An 18,424-nucleotide genomic window follows, 5' to 3' on the forward strand; every position below is an offset into this window, starting at 1 on the left:
GGGGTCAGGTGCCATGCCAGCTGTATTGGGGTTGGCTCTGCCTCAGGACTAGAAGCCTTTTGGCCCTTGGAGGCTAAAGTGCAGCCAACGCCTGCCATAGTAAACCCAAAACGGCTGCATTGGCCCAAGTGCAGTAGAGCCAGGCAAAGTTGCAGGGCAAAGAGCCAGGATGCTGAACACGACCTTGCCAAGTCCCACACTGGTTCTGCAGGCATCGGCAAGAAGAGGCCAGACCCCACTGCCCCCTCCTGCTCCCTGCCAGCAGCCTGGCCCCAACCCCGCAAGGACATCCAGGGAGGCATGTGACTGTGCTGGGCTCGCCTCCTGGCCACCTTCCCCAAGACTAAGAACAAGGCGCTGGCGTGGAGCAGGGAGTGGAGCAGGAAGCAGCCAGCACAAGGGGTGCGTGGCAGGCCCAAAGGAAACCAAACAAGAGAAAGCAATTGAGGAAGCTCGTGTCTCATTCGTGTGTGTCTCAGCCAAAGTCCAAAGCAGGAGGCGCTTGCAAAGGACACTGGAAAAATTCCAGTGATGTTATCTGCCCCCACAGAGCAAGATTAGCCCAAAGGAAAAAAAAATAAGAAGTTGTTTACAAGCTGGGCAAGCCAGCTCAGTGGTTGGAGCATGCCAGCACTGGGGTCAGCTGCTGGCCTGGCTCCGTCTGCCACTTTGGAAGAAACACCAAACTCCTCCATGCCCTGCTCTGGTCTCAATCACCCTTGCACTGTTTAGTGGCCCTGGGAGGTGAGACACTGCTGAAGGGCACATGGTCCCACTTTGCTATCAGTGCATGCAGGAAACCACAAGTCCCAGAGTGCATGTGCAGGGAGCTTGCATGCAAGCTACCTGCATGCTTGGCAGGCTCCCGCAGAGCTGAGCAGAGGCACAGCCTTCCTTTCTTTGGCATCTTTGCTCCCAAATCCCAGCAGGGTTAATGGAGAACCCAGTTTCCCTGGAGCTGGCCACCAGCTGCAAACCAGTCATGCTTACTCTCAGTATTAACAGTCCCTGCATCCAGCGGGGCTATCAGGGAGCAACCTGCCCTTCGCCCTCCTCCCCTGGGCTATTTGCACTGCTAGTTTCTGCCTAACACCTGCCTTTTATGAAGTGTTTCCATCTAAATGCAGATGAGGAATCACAGGATAATGTAGCATGTGGATTCAACTCTCCTGGAGGACCCTTTTACCATGCAGAAATCAGGGAAAGGGAATTATGAGTTGCTCTTTGGTGCATCCTTACGTTGCAGCTGTGTGGCTGCCCAGCCACCAGACAGGGAGCCACCATTAGTGCCCCATGCCTTGGAGAGCTGTGCTGTGCCCCTCTTGGGTTTGTTGCTTTTCCTCCATGTACTTTGTCTGAGGTTTTTTTTAATCTTAATGAAAAATCTTTTCTGCTGGACACCCATGGTTGCTCTCAGTGAAACCCACGATCACCTCATCTCTTTCCTGTGCATCATCTAGGAGGCATTTGCTCAAGGGAGCTCCACACTGGCACAAGCCTGTTCCTGCCCCACGTGTACTAATGCATCTACACTACAGAGAGAAGGCACAACGCCATGACTGAGCCAGGAAAAGTCCTCTCCTGTAGACCACATGTGGGGTGACAACTCCACAGACCCATCACTGAGCAGGTAGTGCCTGGGGCACCTTCCCAGGAGAAGCTGATGTGTCCTGCTGCAAAGCCCAGGGGAACTCAGATCCACCATGCTTCCTTGCTGGGCTATGCTGGGACCCATGGCCCTGATGGCACCACAGATTCTTCATGTTCTGCGTAGGGAATGGTGCTTGTCCCCTTACTTGTCCACATCAAACCCATCTGGAGACAAGAAATAGGTTTGGTAACAGGTGCCTGAATTAGTTTGCTGTTGACCAGTATCCCTCTAGTCCTCTTTGTCAGAGACTCCTGTAAGACACAGAGTTACACTCTGTGTCAAGAAGCTTAATATTTAATTTAACTTCTAAATCTTGCCCTGTTGACATACTTATTTAAAGCCAAACTGGAGAAACACCATCAGAATTTGCTCCTGGTTCAGTGTTTATAGCACCATGGTCCCTGCTGGACTTCTCAGCTTCAGAGCAGAGGTTTGCAAATCACTGTGATCATCCTTAAACAAACAAAAAATGACAGTGCATTGCATGCCTTTCTCATCTCCTGATTGCCAATAAACGAATCTAATAGGAAAGCACTACATGTGCAGCAGAGTTTCACTAGGATTCTTTTAAGATATGGTAAGGAGAACTCCAGCAGCTGATAGTGAATATTTGATTAAATTGGATGTCCCAACATAGTCAAACATTAGGTAGAAAAGCTTTCAGCTCCTTGGTGGCGCAGGGAGAGGCAGCTATGTTAGGCAGTTATGGAGGTTATGTCCATGCGCCCGCAGACAGACCTCGAAGGAGTCAGACCGTGGTAACCCTTCCACCAGAAAGGGAAAAGCGGTTGGCAAAGCCTGGCACTGCAGGATGGGCTCTGGGCCACTTTGAGTCCAGCAGATTTGTTTATCCACCCTGTGCATGGTTCATGGCTGCTGTTTCTCTCCAGGACCCTGTACCACCAGTGAGGAGCTGGCTATGGGCTGGTGAGCTGCTGTAGCAGCTGCAACCCATCCCCAGTGCCATCTTCCTCAGGGACCCCTCCTTTTTCAAGTGCCCAAAATGTAGGAGCCATCTTTGCATGATGAAGGGTGGATTAATTGAGGACAGAAGGTTTGTGGAGAAAAAGGCAGGTGGGAGCTAGTTGCTGCCACATGTTATGACTGCCTTGATATTTAATAGCTGGTCCTCCTGTACACTGTGTGTCCTTGTCATTTTCCACCCTTCATGGAACAAAATGCATGCTTTAGTGATTCAGATCTGGACTCATCCAACCCAAGATCTTCCCAAATGCCACAGTCAACCAGCTGCTGTGCCCAAGGGAGCTACTGCAAGCCAACAGCATGCAAGAGGAGCAGCTCGCCTGATGCTTGGCATCTTCTGGAAAAACAATACTTCAGGAATCTCTGTGATACAGCTGAGACGTCCAAGGAGTTTAAGCTGATGTGAAGGTGATTTGTGCATACTGCTGCCCTGCATCTGCCCACGGCCAGACCCAGGTACAGCAGACAGTCATACCTGATGGATCACAGTTTAGGTCACACCTCTGCAGATTTCCAGCCTCCCACTGTGCATTTCTACTCAGTGAGTGGGGGACTGCAATAGGGCTTCTTCTGGACATCTGTCCCTCAAAGGCAAGCTTCTCCCTTAACAGATGATGTTTCAAATTGCTTTAGCTTCTATCTGCACACCCCAATTGCTTTGAAACTTGCAGGAGCTCTGTAGGGCCAAGCATTGACTTAGCTGGGTATCCAGGAGTCTTTGAATCATGGGGTTCCTCAGATCTGTCCACCTACACCTAAATACATAGCTCATATTGCTACTCACATTGTTCTGCAATCTCCATGCAAAGGTTAAGTCACACCCCACAGCAGTGGGTGGGTTGTAAACTGACATGCATAGTGAGAATCACTTGGTCAGAGGAAATTCCTCCAAAAATCCTCTATCGGCCCTCCATTCATCAGTATATCTTACATACTACAAAGCTCTTTATAAAAATGTTCTCCCCCCCGCCCCAAACAGAGGCTCTCAGACTCTTGCAAAAGGGAGATCTTGGACCATAGATCAGCAATTGGAATTAGCAAGAAACAGTTCTGACACATGCAAAACATTGCGAGATGGAAGCGTTCACATTTCTGCTTACAAAAAGTGCTTGCCTGTGCCACCTCTCATCCCTGGGGGGCTTTGGGGACACGATTTTACCACAGTAATACCACTGGAGCTGTGCAGTGGATGCATGATGATCAGGGATCAAATATGAGGAGGGAACATCTTATATAAACAAAATCATAGGTAACACAGACTAGCTGTACATCAGGCTGCAAGCACCCTCCTAAGAGGGAAAAGAAAAGGTCTGCAATGTGCTGGTGATCAGATCCCTAAACTGATGTCCACCCACATGGATGCCTTGACATGGGACACAGGCATACAAGTGGTTCTTGCAGATGCCCAATCATGCAGAACCAAACTGGTGCCACTGGAGCAACAATTTGATTAAATTCCCAGCCTGGGGAATCCACCCTTGATAACACAGGGCTGATGACACCAGTACAGCCAGACTGGGGAAGTCCCATGTCAGGAAGCCATGAATGACACAGTCCTGGAGGTGGCTTGTGTGGTGACTTAGGTCAGGGCTGACCAACTGACAGCCCCAGGGCTGGATCTGATACACTGGCAGTTTATCTGCTTTCCCAGAAAGGCCAGTCTGTCCATGGGCTGATGACAGATGGCAGTGCATGGGGAGATGGAGGAGAAACTGCAAACCTGGGGTTAGATTGAGTCATACGCAGTGCCTTGTAAATACAGCTGCTGCAGTGGTTTGGGGCCTTGAGACCTCAGCACGACAAGGAACCACTGCTTGTTCTGGGCCAAAAAGACCAGTGAGAGAGATAATACCAGGACTAGTCGGCCCTTTCCCAGCAATGCTCCCCAGCCGTTGGCTGGGCAGTGTGAAATGCAGCAAACAAGTCTACACTGGTCCCTGTAAAATAAAATATTACTCGTTCAAGAACAGGAAGTCCTCACGAGACAGAGCATGGGAAGATGGCACAGAACATGGCAAACATGGCTGTGGATCTGTGGACACCTCTCGCCACCGCAATGCCTCTTATCCCCACATTTCCTTCCTTTTCTGCAGGCACTGGTTCCTCCCAAAACACCCCAGGTTATGCTGGCAAAACATCTAGGGGACAACGTAACAAGCTAGATCAGAGAGCTGATCCCAGCCAACATAGCTCCATTTCTGGTCAAATTATTTTCAAACTGGATAAGCTGCTGATCTGTCTTACCCTTCCCAAAGGAGAAGGGACATAAGTCAGTTTAGAGATGGAGGGGACTTTCACACTTGTGTTCAGCGAACGTGCTTTCTCGTCTGCCAATTTGCTTCCAAAATGATGGGCCATTTACCACCCTTGGGGTCTTCTGTAATGCAAATGGCTGTGGAGAGCCCCTTCCCACCTGTCCAAGAGTTCCTGCCCCTGACCAGGACTTGTGCTACACGCCACACCTCTCCTCCCAGTGAGAGAGATTTTTATGGCTGGATGCATCTGCAAAGATGAGGGCAGACACTCCCCTTGTATTTGTTCCTCACCTGGGTGTGCATCTGCATGTGAACTCTCAGGCAGACAGGTATATGTATGTGAGCATGTGTTTATTAGCACTAAAAAATGCATTTGTCAAAATCTCTAGAGTTAAAAAACAATCATTACGTAATTACATGAAACAATTAACCAACTGATTCATCAGTTAGAGGCTCACCAACAACACCTGAAACCCATCCCAGCCACTTAACAAGGCAGAAAGTGGCACAAATAAGAGCAACTCCCAGAATATCCTGAAGGTTAATGGCCCTGTGCTCTGTCCAGGTAAGAGAAGACACTTTCCATTCCTGGTTGCTTGCATCTGGAAGCTGATGGCTTCTGGGCATTATCAGCTCTGAGCTGCTGGTTTAAGGTGTTTTGATATAGAGATATTCCATATAGGTAACCCTTCAGGTCAGTACTGTGTGGTTAGGTACTCACCCAAGATGCCTGTGCTGCCTAACTTCAGTTCCTTGCTGATAGTATATACTTAGACCTCATTTCTTAAGTAATACAGTTTGCAACAAATAACTTCTTCAGCAACATTTGAAACACTTTGTTAGCACTTCCTTCTGCTCAACAGGGTCAGTGAGCAATATGAATAAGCAGAACACATAAAATTTCATGAAAAAAACTGCTCCAAGTCTCCAGAAAAGATCTGTCTGTTATTACCAGAGCTATTATTTGTAATGCTGTAGTTAAAAGCTGCACAGGAGAGCACACAAAGATAGAATGAAGTTGGGGAAGCACGTTTAACTTTACCATCACTTGCCTTACAAGTAGGTAGCCATGCAACACTAGTATCTTTACAAAAGAAGTCTCTGGGTTCCTTCAAAACAAAAAATAAAGGGGAAAAATCACCACTGTGCTTTCATATGCTACTGGAAAGTACCACATCCTATAGAGAGCACCAGTGCTTCTGTAGTCTAGGCCCATGGTAAAATAATTTGGCTAGCATGGCTCAGTGGGTGAGCATGAGGGTTGCACTGGGACCCTGTGAGCCAAAACTCAACTCAGAGGTGAAAGACACTGCTGCAGATAGAGTTGTGGCAGCAAATCTCTGCTTGTAACATTCACCTTGCTACCAGCTCTGTTGAGAATGTCAGCGCATCTTTGCTGGGAGGGTGCTGCTGGCAGAGTAACCAACCAGCTAGTTGATGCCACTAACTAACCTCAGTCACCTTGGCTGGTAAGGTCTCGCTATGTGGTAGCATCCCATTGCTGACCCTGCAACCAGAACTGCCATCAAGCAAGGACCCTTCTCTTAACAGTCAGCACCCTGCTGCACCAGGGCACATGCTGGTAGGGGCCAGTGTGCAGTAGCCCTGGAAGCACTTGACAAAGGTCTGTGTGCAGATCCTTCAGTATGAAGTTTAGCACAACCCCCACAGCAGGTAACTGCACCCCAGCCGGCCGTGTGATCAGGTAGAAAGGCTTGGTCAGAGTGACAGTGGGGGAGAGGAAGGCACTAGAGGGGTGACCCTCTTCAGAGAGCTGATCTTATGCCGTTTGCACTATCAGAGGCAGACAGGGTCCCTGCTCAGGAAGCGGAGTGAATACAATGCAAGCATATACAGTTCAAAATTAGTGCTTCACATGAACAGATCACCATTCCCACCATGCATGGGCTGGGAGCAGAAATGATCTGCCTGAGGTTCCCCAGTCGCCCCAGGTCCAATCCTTACCCCAAGGCACCTAAGTGGGGTATTGAACAGGGATGACCCAAGTTTTCTGCAGCTGAGTATCCCTGGAGGAATTGTGGTGCCCATACCACACTGAGGGATCCCCAGCCCAGCACACTGGGGACACTATCCCTTTTTCCCAACGCCCTCCATGCCCCTTGCTGTTGTTGATGCTGACATGGAAAAACAGGATGGTGCATGCACCATCTGTGGGGATGGTAACACCAGACAGCATGGCTGGACCTTGGCATCCTGTTCAGGAACACAGTGTGCATTGGGGGGCTCCTCACTCCCAGCGTGGGTATCAGCGGGAAACTGGGGGCGCTGGGCTGGGGGCCCTGGATGCCATCCATTCCTTTCCTCCCCAGCCTGCCCAAGGTGTCTTGCACCTCGGATCCAAGAGGAGAGCACTCAATCCCAAAGCCCTGACAGTGGGGATTTGCCAAAATCGGTGCCCTACGTGCTGGAGGCAGCCAGTCCCCCTCAAGGTGGGCTGTGTCGTGACAACGAGGCGTGTCGCGACCAGGGGGCGTGTTGCGGGCACGGCTCGGAGAGGCCCACCAGCAGCCGTTCCGTTCCGTGCCGAGAGCGAGCCGACCGGCCGTGGAAGCAGCCGAGCCATTGTGCCTCCCGCCCGCCCCGTCGGGGGCCGGGCAGCACCGGCAGGGCCGGGCAGCGGCGGGCCGCGCTCCAATGGGCGGCGGGGGGCCGGGCCGGGCGGCCCGCCCCTGCCCGCGTCCCTATAACTGCCGGGAGCGCGGCGCCCCGTATACGGTAAGGCAAGCCGAGCCGAGCTGAGCGAGGGCGGCGCTGCTGGTGCGCGGACCTGCTGCCCGCCGGAGCTCCGGATCGGTGCGTACCCGCGCGGGCAGAGCTCGGCTCCCCGGGGCGGCCGCGGGGCGGTGTGCAGGGGCGCCGCGCAGGGGCGCCGCGGTGCGCGCCGCGGTGCGCGCCGCGCTGAGCTTTGTCCACCAGCGGTGGGCGGGAGGACAGCAGCTCGACTCCCACGGAGGGTGCAGCGCGGTGCCTTCCTCGCGGGGCGAAGGTGGGGGGTTCTCCGGGATCCTCGGTCGGAGCCGGCTCGGACGGGAGTGGGAAGCGGTGCTGTTCCCGGAAGCCTTGCCCTGAGCCGTGTGTCGCCTTGCAGGGGCCTGGAGCCATGGCTGAACACATGATGATGTCCATGAGCCACGGTGGCACCGGGCTGCAGAGCTACCGCATGGGGGTGAGTGGGCTGCAGGGACCCCCGCAGCACGGGCAGCATGTGCTGAGGACACTGCCTGCCGCCAGTCAGATGATGCCCTACGGAGGGGCTGGCATGGATGGTGCAATGAGGCCAAGACCCAACCTCAGCGGACAGATGGGCCACCACCAGATGCAGAATGCGATGATGTTCAATGGCCCAAGTCAGCAGCAGCAGTACATGGGGCCGGTGGGCACCCAGCAGCTAATGGCTAGCATGCACCTACAAAAACTCAACACCCAGTACCAGGGTCACCCACTGGGTATGAGCAACGGGCCCATGGGAGCTGGTGCCCAGCAGTACAGAGTGGGGCCAAGCCAGCACCCAGGCATGCAGCACATGCCCTCACCAGCACTGACCTTGAACGTTATGGACACTGATCTCATAGACGAGGAGGTCTTGACATCCCTTGTCCTGGAACTGGGGTTGGACCGGATTCAGGAGCTGCCAGAGCTATTCTTGGGACAGAACGAGTTCGACTTCATTTCAGACTTTGTTAGCAAACAGCAACCCAGTGCCATCAGCTGTTGAGGGGCTTTGAGCTCCTCCTTGTGTCTTGGTGTTTTGAGTTTGTTTCTAAATTCCTTCTCCACCTGCCATCCTCCTCCCTTCCCCTGCTTTGCCCTGTCCTGGATTCCTAACCTCCCCAAAGAGACAATCATCGGACACTGGCTTGCAATGGATTGCTTTTCTCTTCTGTGTGGTTTTCCTGTGTGGGAGTTCCTGGGGAGGGGGTGTGTACCCCAAACAGAGAGCAGATCAAGAGCTCTTGTTGTAGAGCTGCCTCTAAATGGCATTAACAGGATTTCTGGCTTAAGTAGAAATAATGGATTTAGGACTTTCAACAACTAGGCTTTGAGCGCAGGAAGCAATGGGCAGCTGGCAGCACTGCCGGTAGCTGGATTGCTCAAGGATTCTGTGGTGCCAGCGAAGTTAAAGGATCCCCTGAGAGGATTGTCTCCCTGGTGCATGGTTTGAACCAGTTTCCCCTTGCAAACATGGGTGGGGTTAGATATTTGTTGGGACTTTTTACTGTGACAGTAAATAGGTCTTCAGTCTTGTCTGATCAGCTCGGAAAGGGGGCACTTCCCCTCCAGCAGGCTTTTTTCTAACTGGCTGAGCAAAATAAAGTATGCCTTGGGGAAGGGTGTGCGTATGTGCCTAAATGTTCATCTCTGTGAAACTTCGGATCTCTGACCTGTACAGCTAATCAACTGTAAAATCTACAAAGCATTTGAGGTTGATTCAGGCATAAGGCTTAAAGCTGCAGTCTAGCTCCACTTTTTTCCACCTCTGAAACCAAATAAAGACCATGTAACTGTATATTCCAGATCTAATCTTATTTATTTTCCTATGATTATTTATTTGCAAGGAGTTCTTTTGTTATTTGGCTTTGGGACTGCTGGGAAGGATGCATGGAGAGTACTGCAGCTTTAAGATGCTGGCTTCAAAAAAAGAAAGCCTGGGATAGTTTTCAAGCTGCTCTGCAGATAGTCACTTCAACCTGAGATCTTTGTGCTGAACGCATAGGACTGTAAATCCAACACCTTTCTGAATGTGATAAAGATGACTCGATTTCCAATTCCCTTACTCGGAAAAGGTTAAATGTAAAAGCTAGTGGGGTTTTGTTTCCTCTGCTGTCTCTTGTTTCCAGGCACTGTGCAAAGCTCCTGTTAACTCCTAGTTGCTGCTGCCCCCTGCCGCTGACAGCTCCTGGCCGCTGTCACTCGACAACCAAGTGAGAATGTACAGATGAATTTGCAAATAAAAGCTGAAATATCTCCAGTGTGCATTTGTTCAGTGCTTGTCTCTGGCCCAGGTGCAGTGTGGTGTCGAGCACTGGGGAGGAGTGTTTTCTTTGCTCCCGTTGGTGGGCTGTGGATCCAGTCACTAGTGTCCCCCACCTGACACCGAAGTTGTAAGGAGTATATTTCTAGTTTAATCGTTGGACTAAGTCAATCCAGTGGCTGGGAGGATGAGATGCTCCTTTTCTGTACTGAGGGCAAATTCCTAACATGGATGGTGCTGCCTTGTTGCAGAGTGGCTGCTGTTGCTTGCAGCCCTGCTGCTGGCTGACCCAAGGCACTCAGACAAGTGGGTGGTGACTCCTTACACTTCTTTCATATCAAGTGCAGCTCCAACAGCTGGGTTGCAGCTCTGCTAGGAGCTCTGATACAGTTTTCTACACCACAAAGGCTCTAAAAATCAAGACAGCCTGTGATCTCCTACTCTTCCAGAGCTTAGGTTTTTCTTTTAAAGGGTTCCCAGCCAGTCCATTTGCAGAGTTCAGGAATATTCCCATGTGTCCCTTTCCTGCCCTACCCTGTAGCAATGGGGCTGTGGATGCTGGTATTGGAGTGGCTGGATCACTTTGACCGCACTTTGGATTGCCTGTCAGTGACCCCTGGCCTTGTTCCTTGCACAGATCAAGAGCAATTGTTAAATTTCTGTCCTGTCCTGTTCTGTTCTTTTGGTAGTCGTGCCTGTGCAATCTGGAGAGCTGGTCAAAAAGTAAATGGCAGGGGTGTGTTGCAGGTGGGAGAGCCCTGCTTGGGCTGTCAGCTCTATGGTGATGGGCTGTCTGAGACCCAGAAGAGCTTTGCCTTCTCTGTGTGTCTGTGGAATAGCAGATGGCTTGTTCAGCAGGTTGTAGGTAAGCAACAAAGAGTTAGCAACTGGATTTATTCCTCAGAGTAAAAGTAGCTGAACCCCAAAATAAACAGGCATGTTCTAGGCTGTCAGTTGTGGTTGGGGGGGATGCAGACTGTGTGACACACCATTGTGGCCTACAGTGTCCCAGCTACAAGTGGGGAGCTATGTCCAGCCCACAGATGCAGGACTGTCAACTTCAGCAATTTCTGCAGAGGTTTCCAAGGAACAGGAACACATTTCCCTGTAAGAAGCACTTGGTATTTGATGCAAACTGGACAGAGGAACATGTCTGTACATCCTCTTTGAGGGCTGTTCAGTACACTGGGAAAGGGGCTGTTGATTTAACTCAGAGCAGGAGAGCTGATATTACCAGAGATGTGGAGTGACTGGGGGGTTCCCAGTCAGGATTTTCTTGGCAGTCTGTCCTAGCAGGCTCAGTTGAGATTATTTCAATGTCAGCTTTCATACAAATGCAAACTTCAGAGCAGGAATTAACTCCTTGGGTGTGTTACCTCTTTATTTGCCCAAATGATACTGCTAATTGTGGTCAACCTGTATGATTTCCTAGATAAGTCAGGCCAAAAACACTTATGATTTCTGCTACAGGCCTATTGTTTCTGGCTGGGTTAGACTGGATGAGTCCAGTGATCACCTCCTTTATAATGCCTTCTTGGTTTAGGTGCAGTTTGGACCACCATTCTTCGTGCTGCCTGCTTAGTATGCCTTGCATCAGGCACATAGGACCTGCTACAGCAGTATGAGCTGCAGCTTGGACGGCTCTAGCTCTCCGTCTCCGCTCAGCTTTACGGTGCAGCCTGCCTGTCCGGGTCCCCTGCCAGGGTGGCTGGCACCACGCAGTGAGCAGAGGTGCCAGGTGGCACAATGGGGCGACCCACCTACCTGGGTCTGCAGACAAGTTTCTCAAAGTCATCAAGATCACCAAAAATGTAACAGGGTTGAGCTCTGCTTTTCCCATCTAGCTGACACTGACCTTTTAATCCAGCAACAGGCAGGAGGGCAGCAGGGTGATGCTCCAAAGCACTGGTATCTGTAGGGGCTGACAGGCACTGCAGAGCACTGCAGACAGTTGCTGAATGACAGTGACAATCAGTGTGGGAGCTTTGCGGACATAAGTGAACTGCTCACTTGGAGAGTTTGTGTTTACAGACAACTGCTGGGAAGCACTTCTCCTCTGAGATAACAGGAGTCTGTTTTGTGTGTTCAGGAAGAGGAAGGGTTCTCCAACCCCACTGCCTAGTCCAGATGGGATAACTAGGACACAACCTCCCTGTACCCGCACCTAGGCTAGATCCTCAGTTATACTCCAAATAGATTTTGTAGCTGTTCTTGTGAAGACCAGGTGTTGAGGCAGCCTCTGGGAGCATGTGAGTGTGAAAGTATAGAAAGACAAGGCATTTCTCTACATACCTGACTTTCACCACATGTGCTCTCAAGGTGATGAAGTTTGCTGATAGTGCTTGGTGATTCAGAGTAGCAAAGATGAAAGTCCAGTGCAGAGAGCTGGTGAAGGATCTGGCAATAGTGAGTGACTAGGCAACAAGATGAGCAATGACTGTTAAATATGAAATTATATATGTAGGGTTGATCTTTCTTGACTTCACACACAGTGCTGGGCTCTAAACTAGCTACAGCCACTCAGAAAATATCTTAGCACTACAGTGAATGTTCCTGTGAAAAATCTCGGCTTGCTGTTCAGGAGGAGCCAGACAAGCAAAGGGAAGGTTAGAAATCATTAGGAGAGGAATAGAAAGTGGAATCAAACAGTGAATGCCCTACAGTATCAATACAAAATTCAGCTGCATCCTGTCCACTGCCCACACCAGCGAACTGTCCAAAATTCTGGTCTGTTCATCAGAAAAATGATAACATAAAACTAGAGAAACTGTAGAGAAAGAGGAAACAATTGAGGCAGAGTAATGTTTCTCAAAAGAAGCCACAAAATAGACTGGGACTTCTCAGTCAACAAGAAGGCTGGGTAACAGAGGTTTATAAAACAAAGTGAAAGGGGAAGGTGACTAGGGAATTATTTTCCCCAGGTGTAATGGGAGATATCTGCTGATCTCTGCAAATTTAGGTGGCAGGGGCCAGGTTCAAACACAAGTGAACAGAGGTATCTCTGCATGCAACATGTAGCTTAAACAGTGAAGCTCTTTCTGACAGCATGGGAGGTGGGGCTACATGAACTCTTCTGTGTGACCAAAAAGCCAGTTGACTGTTATGAACTGCTAAGAGTAGACCAGAGAACACAGCAGAGGCCATTGCTGTAGGCCACTGTATGTCTGCGTGGTTCACTTCCACCTTGCACACTGAGTGCTGTCCTTGTCCTGCCATCTTCCTGGCTCAGAGAGGATGGGGTGGAAATTGAAAAGGTTCAGAGAAGGCCAATCTCTGTCTGAGGCCCCACTAACCACAACTCTTCAGAAAGTATTTGAGAAAGGATGCAGTTGTTCAGTCTTCTTCCCATGCAAGCAATAAGGCATCAAAGGAGACTGGCAAGTTGCAGGTTCAAAGCAAATTAAGGAGGTGGGGTTTTCTACAATGAATGGTTGAGCTGTGGGACTCTCCTCCACAAGATGTTGTGGATATGTGAGGTTGCTGAGGGTTTGAGGGATGTCCAGACAAGTTCCTGGAAGAGAAATCCATCAAGGGTCTGTAAGCATAGAAAAATTATGTCTGGCTTAGGAGGCTGCAAGAGCAACAGAGAGTTAAGGGCTGGAAAACTGGCCAAGCATGCAGTATCATGGTTGCTTGCCTTGTGCTTATGTTCTGCTGAAGGCATCTACTGAGGACAATGTTTGGAGGCAGGATACGAAACTATCTGTCAGGTCTTTTGGCCTGACCCCAGACACCTCTTATGCCACAGGATGTGATAGGTGCTGAGGTACATGGCTTTGAAGAGCAGATAGGCAAAAGACCCAGGGAAAAAAATCCACTCTAATAAAAAGATCCTGTTTCTGAGTCAGAAAGTCTTTGATTCAGGAAGTCTTTGAGCCACAGATCAGTGCTGGAGAGTGAACCTGGGAAGGACCACAGCAAGTGGGCCAGCATCCCCTCTGCCCTAGGCACTGCTGTCAGCCACAGGCTGAGGCAGTGCTGTGCACCCCAGGAACCTGTGGTCTGACCAAGCCTGGGGGTTACCCATCTGCATGTGTACCTGCTCTCACTGACTATAACTGGAAGTCTGGGCATGAGCCAGAATAACACTGCCAAAAAGAGACAAAGTCCCATTTGCAGCCAAAGGGATTGAGAACATCAAGTGACAACTGCCAGGGAAAGTCAAGCCAAAAGCCTATCTAGCCCTACCTGCTCTTTGGGATTGGGTAGTCTGGGAGGAAATTTGGGAAATCAAGTGATTGTACATGGTCCTTCTCACGATGCTCCTTCACAACTTTCAGAAAGTAGTAGTCCAAGGAGTTCTGGTTACGTTTTTACCAGGTTAAATACCCTGCTATGGACCTACCCAGCCTATACCTGCAATCACTTTTTAATTCATAGGTACATTTTACTTCAGCAAAATGTTGTGCCAGTAAAATCCAGAAGGGAGTTATGAAGATGTAATCAAGCTCTTCATAAGAAGCTTAAGCTTTGTAAGCTCCTCTTCATTTTAAACCTGCCACCTACTCACTTTGTTGAGTGTCCCCTAATTCCCAATCATTTCTTGGCCACATTCTCCACACCAGTAATGATTTTATAACTCCTGTGATGTTCCCTCCTGAGTCTCTCCCAATTCAAGAATCACTTTGTGTTGTAGATCGTTGTGATCACCTTCTTCTGTCCTGTCTCTAGCTTTATGGGATGGGGAAGGGAACAGCACTGGTTTAAGCCATATATGTGTCATGGAGTTCTCCAATGCTATAAATAAGTCTGGTTATTCTATATTTCAAACATTAATCACAGAACCACAGAAAGATTTAGACTGGAAGGGACCTGTGGAGGCCACTCAGTCCAATCTCCTGCTCCAAGCAGGACTGCATTCAAAGGTAGGACAGGCTGCTCAGGGCCTTATCCAGTCAAATTTTGAAAACTTCAGAGGATGGGATTTCTCTGGACCCTTGTTTCAGTGCTGCATTGCTCTCATTTCTTTCCTAATTTCTCCCTTTCCAGTTGTTTGCTGGCTGGCTGGCTCTCTATTTTTCAGAGATCTGCAGGGACTCCAGATATCTCTCCCAAGGAATAATACTGTACTTGTAGCCACCTTTTCATGTACTGGCAGGGTTCTCTCTCCTATGAGCACTCTTGGACTAGGAGATGGTGGATGGCCACCTCCACATCTCAAATACAAGTGCGACTGTTGCCCAAATACCCATGTTCCTAAAAACTGCACCGCAGTACCATCCCTTGGTTCTCCCACCACCTCAGACACCTCCCAGGGGCATCGTTGATAGAGTCATTCTCCCATCCACATTACAGCTGCCAACTTGCACAGACTGATGCCATCCTGCCATGAGACATTCCTCCCTCTTTGCTGCTCATGAGGTGGTACAATACTGTTTCCTCCCTGAGCCTCCCATCAATGAACCTTCCTCCCTGCCCTCCTCCACCCTGGCCACACTGGCTTTGGGAGACAGTGCTCTCCCTGTAAGATCTGGGATGGCTTCCATCGTATGACATGTATTCAAGGGACAAGCAATCATACCTGTGACGTTCAGGGTGACACTCTCTTGAGCTCAAGGCTGGATTTCATTTTAGTTTTAGGGCTCTGTTTCTTCGTCATTCTTTTAAACCCTGTATCTCTGGGTTTGCATTTGCCTCAGAAGTTTGGAGTGAAGAGTCCCATCTGTTCCTCTTCTCCATGCTGTCAGGCCTCTTCATCTTGGGAGCTCACAGTTTCTGCATCCCTCTCCCTCAACCCTTTAGAAAAACCTGTTTGAGTTTTCTTGATCATAAAATAGCAGGAGTAAGCTTTGTTCTGCTTCTCTGCAGCACATTTCTGGGTGCAGTTTGTTCCTACTGAAGACAGCCAGGATAAGAACACAATTTGCTCTTCAGACATCTTGACTTTGCTTGTGAGTCCTCTGGACTACCAGAGGGGTGAGGAAGAAAGGGGATTTTACAATTTACCTCATCCTCAAACTCCAAAACACTATTACTAAGAAATATTAGGTCAAATAGCTTTCTTATTCTTGGCTACAAGAAAACTGTCTCAGATGTGGTTCTCTCCTCTAGCCACACTGTAAATGCTCCTAGTTAAATACTGATGTCTTGTAAAAATAAAACTATGGCTGTGCCTGATGTCATCCTGCGCAGTTTCCAAACCAAATCACAGCACTTGCCTCAAAGACAAGCTGGCTGCTAAGGACACCCCTCACACAGACAATGGCACCGCATCTGCAGTAGGGTTTAATGGAATGCTCTGCACGTTAGCTCCAGTCCTGTCTTACAGTTAGGTCCCTCCTCATGTCCCAGCTCTCTTCCTAGGGTATATGGCAACAGAGGCAGAGGCAGGTATCAGCTGTGGGGCTGGTGCCTCCCAAGGAAAGCATTACCTCACCACCTCCAACTCCATCACACACTGTGTTTGGACAGGACTGAGACCCTTGATTATAGGCTGTTAGCACGAGCTCCCTGACAATAGCATTGCCTCACTGCACTGTCAAGGAAAAAGACCAGTTTGGATAAAAGAAGCCAACAGCAAACAGATGGCAAAGAGCCTCACAGCTACCACAATGGGACAGAATCACTTTGGCATGGTGTGGGATTGCAGCCTCTCCCCGAGGGGACCAAGCAGGGCACCCCATGTACCAGGTGCTTTTATTGCTCACAGCAGAAACTAGAGTTAAGCCTGGTTATGTGAATGCCAGAAACATCTGTGTTGTTCCCTCTTCCGAATCCTCAGGTCACAAGCACCTGCTGATGAGGATATCTCTGAGATGCATGGTGTTACCTGCCTGAGAGAAGAAGAGTCAATGACCTTTTCCAAGGCATAGATCAAAACCGGTTCCTGAGACCCTTAGCAGCTCCAGAAGTCCTCTTTTGCCATGTCCTACTTTAGCCATGTAGTCCATGCACCACTGAATATCAGCTACCTCCTGCTTGGTGCTGAGGTTAGAATGGAGGATTGGAAGTTCCTGGTCCCACATCCCCACATGCTCCATCCCTGATTCAGAAGCTCCCAGTGAGGAGCTAAGAGGTGCTCTCTGTCCTACTCCTGATGCTGCTAAGTCAGTATGAGAAGTGAAGCCACACAAACTTTGGGGCACTTGTCAGAGAGCCATGGCAGTTGAAACACATCAAATCCGGCCTGACTTTCCCTTTGCAAATTATTCAGGATCAGCTCACAAGTCCCATATCTTTATCTGTACCCAAACTTGCTGAGCAGCAGTATTGTGTCACACTGAGGTTCCAGCCCAGTTCACAGCGAGCTTTGCAAACCAGCAAGAGGCACCAAGGGAGCTAAATCTGGCCCAATACAATGGCCTGCAGCACATTCCCATCTCCAGCCATAGACGTTGCTACCAAGAAGTTATTTGCTGCAGTAACTCCTTCTCCATCTTACTTTGTAATGTCACTCTCCTCCCAGAATACACTGGACCAGGTAAGATATTTCCCCTCTGTGGCAGAGCTTGCTTTATGACCCATCATGCATATTCTCCAATGTGTGCTTAAAACTGGGTTTTACCATGGCAGCTCCCTGCAAGTGAGGAGAGGGAGCAGGGTTAGAGTCTAAGGAATGGGTAGCATTGTTGCTGGGGTGTTCCCAGTCCCACTGCTGGTGCTCACCACCTCCTCTGCTTCCGCAGCCCCAGAGTGTGTGCCTAGGGTTCAGACCAACAGTCAAAAATCAGTCTTATAGGGAAAAAGTCTGTTGGTTTGAAGGTAAATTCTACTGAAAATTCAAAACAAGGCATGAGATAAAAATAACTGCAATGCATACAGCTCCTCTCCACAAAGCTAATGCCGCATGATTGCAAATTCATCCATATGTAGATGACAACAGGTAGCCTTTAAGATATAACAGCATTCCCAGAGCTACAGGATGCAGCTGTTCTGCATCTCAGGGGACAAGCCAGGTCCATCTGTGGACTTCAGCAAAATGATACAACAAATGATCCAACTTTGAGAGAAAGTCTGATCCCAGGTCTGAGTCTGAAACTGCTGGCAGGCAACTTCAGAAGATGCCTAAAGAAGCAGGAGTCCTTCACTCGGGTACAGGCTGCTGTGATGCTGGGAGAAAATGCAACTTTGTGAACAGGCATCAGCACAAATGTGCATGAAAAACATATACCTGCTGGCCCTGGAATGACAGCTTGGGTGAAATGACTCTTCTTTTCCAACTTAGGGAGATTTCTGAGAGAACTGCTTTCATGTCCTTTGTTGATAGCTGCAGGAAGAAGAGCTGCAGTTCCATGTGCTAAGCACTGGTAGACCAGTGGGATAAGAGATCTGTGGCTGTAGCAAAGGATGCTAGAGGCTTTCTTGGCTTCCTCCATAAGAGGCAAATCTTTAGAAGGGAGGGCTTGGGGCTTTCCAGAAAATGGCAGAATCAGGCCAGGGTGTTTCTGGACCCCCTTCTTTCTTATTTAGAACAAAAACCCATAGCTGCCTGGTGCACTGGACTGTGAAGGCTGCTGTGACCTACACAGCACTGCCATGGCACTGGGTAGAGGCAAGAAAGCTAGAAGTGGACAAAGGTCTCTGATCTTAGATCAGGCACAC

General features: G+C 49.6%; 1 protein-coding gene across 1 annotated transcript; it reads left to right on the forward strand.

Moving 5' to 3' along the window:
- Nucleotides 1-7,623: 7,623 nt before the first annotated feature.
- CITED4 (Cbp/p300 interacting transactivator with Glu/Asp rich carboxy-terminal domain 4) lies at nucleotides 7,624-9,880 on the forward strand. The gene is made up of 2 exons (XM_069803430.1): nucleotides 7,624-7,704; nucleotides 8,000-9,880. Exon 2 carries the CDS (start codon nucleotides 8,012-8,014, stop codon nucleotides 8,624-8,626), a length of 615 nt encoding a protein of 204 aa, XP_069659531.1. The 5' UTR covers nucleotides 7,624-7,704; nucleotides 8,000-8,011; the 3' UTR covers nucleotides 8,627-9,880.
- The last annotated feature ends 8,544 nt before the right edge of the window (nucleotides 9,881-18,424 follow it).

Source organism: Haliaeetus albicilla, chromosome 16, assembly GCF_947461875.1.
Source record: "Haliaeetus albicilla chromosome 16, bHalAlb1.1, whole genome shotgun sequence".
NCBI classification, from domain to species: Eukaryota; Metazoa; Chordata; class Aves; order Accipitriformes; family Accipitridae; genus Haliaeetus; species Haliaeetus albicilla.

What these genes read in the sequence shown, in the direction of transcription:
- CITED4 (XM_069803430.1), top strand. Translation starts at nt 8,012, where the DNA reads ATGGCTGAACACATGATGATGTCCATGAGCCACGGTGGCACCGGGCTG.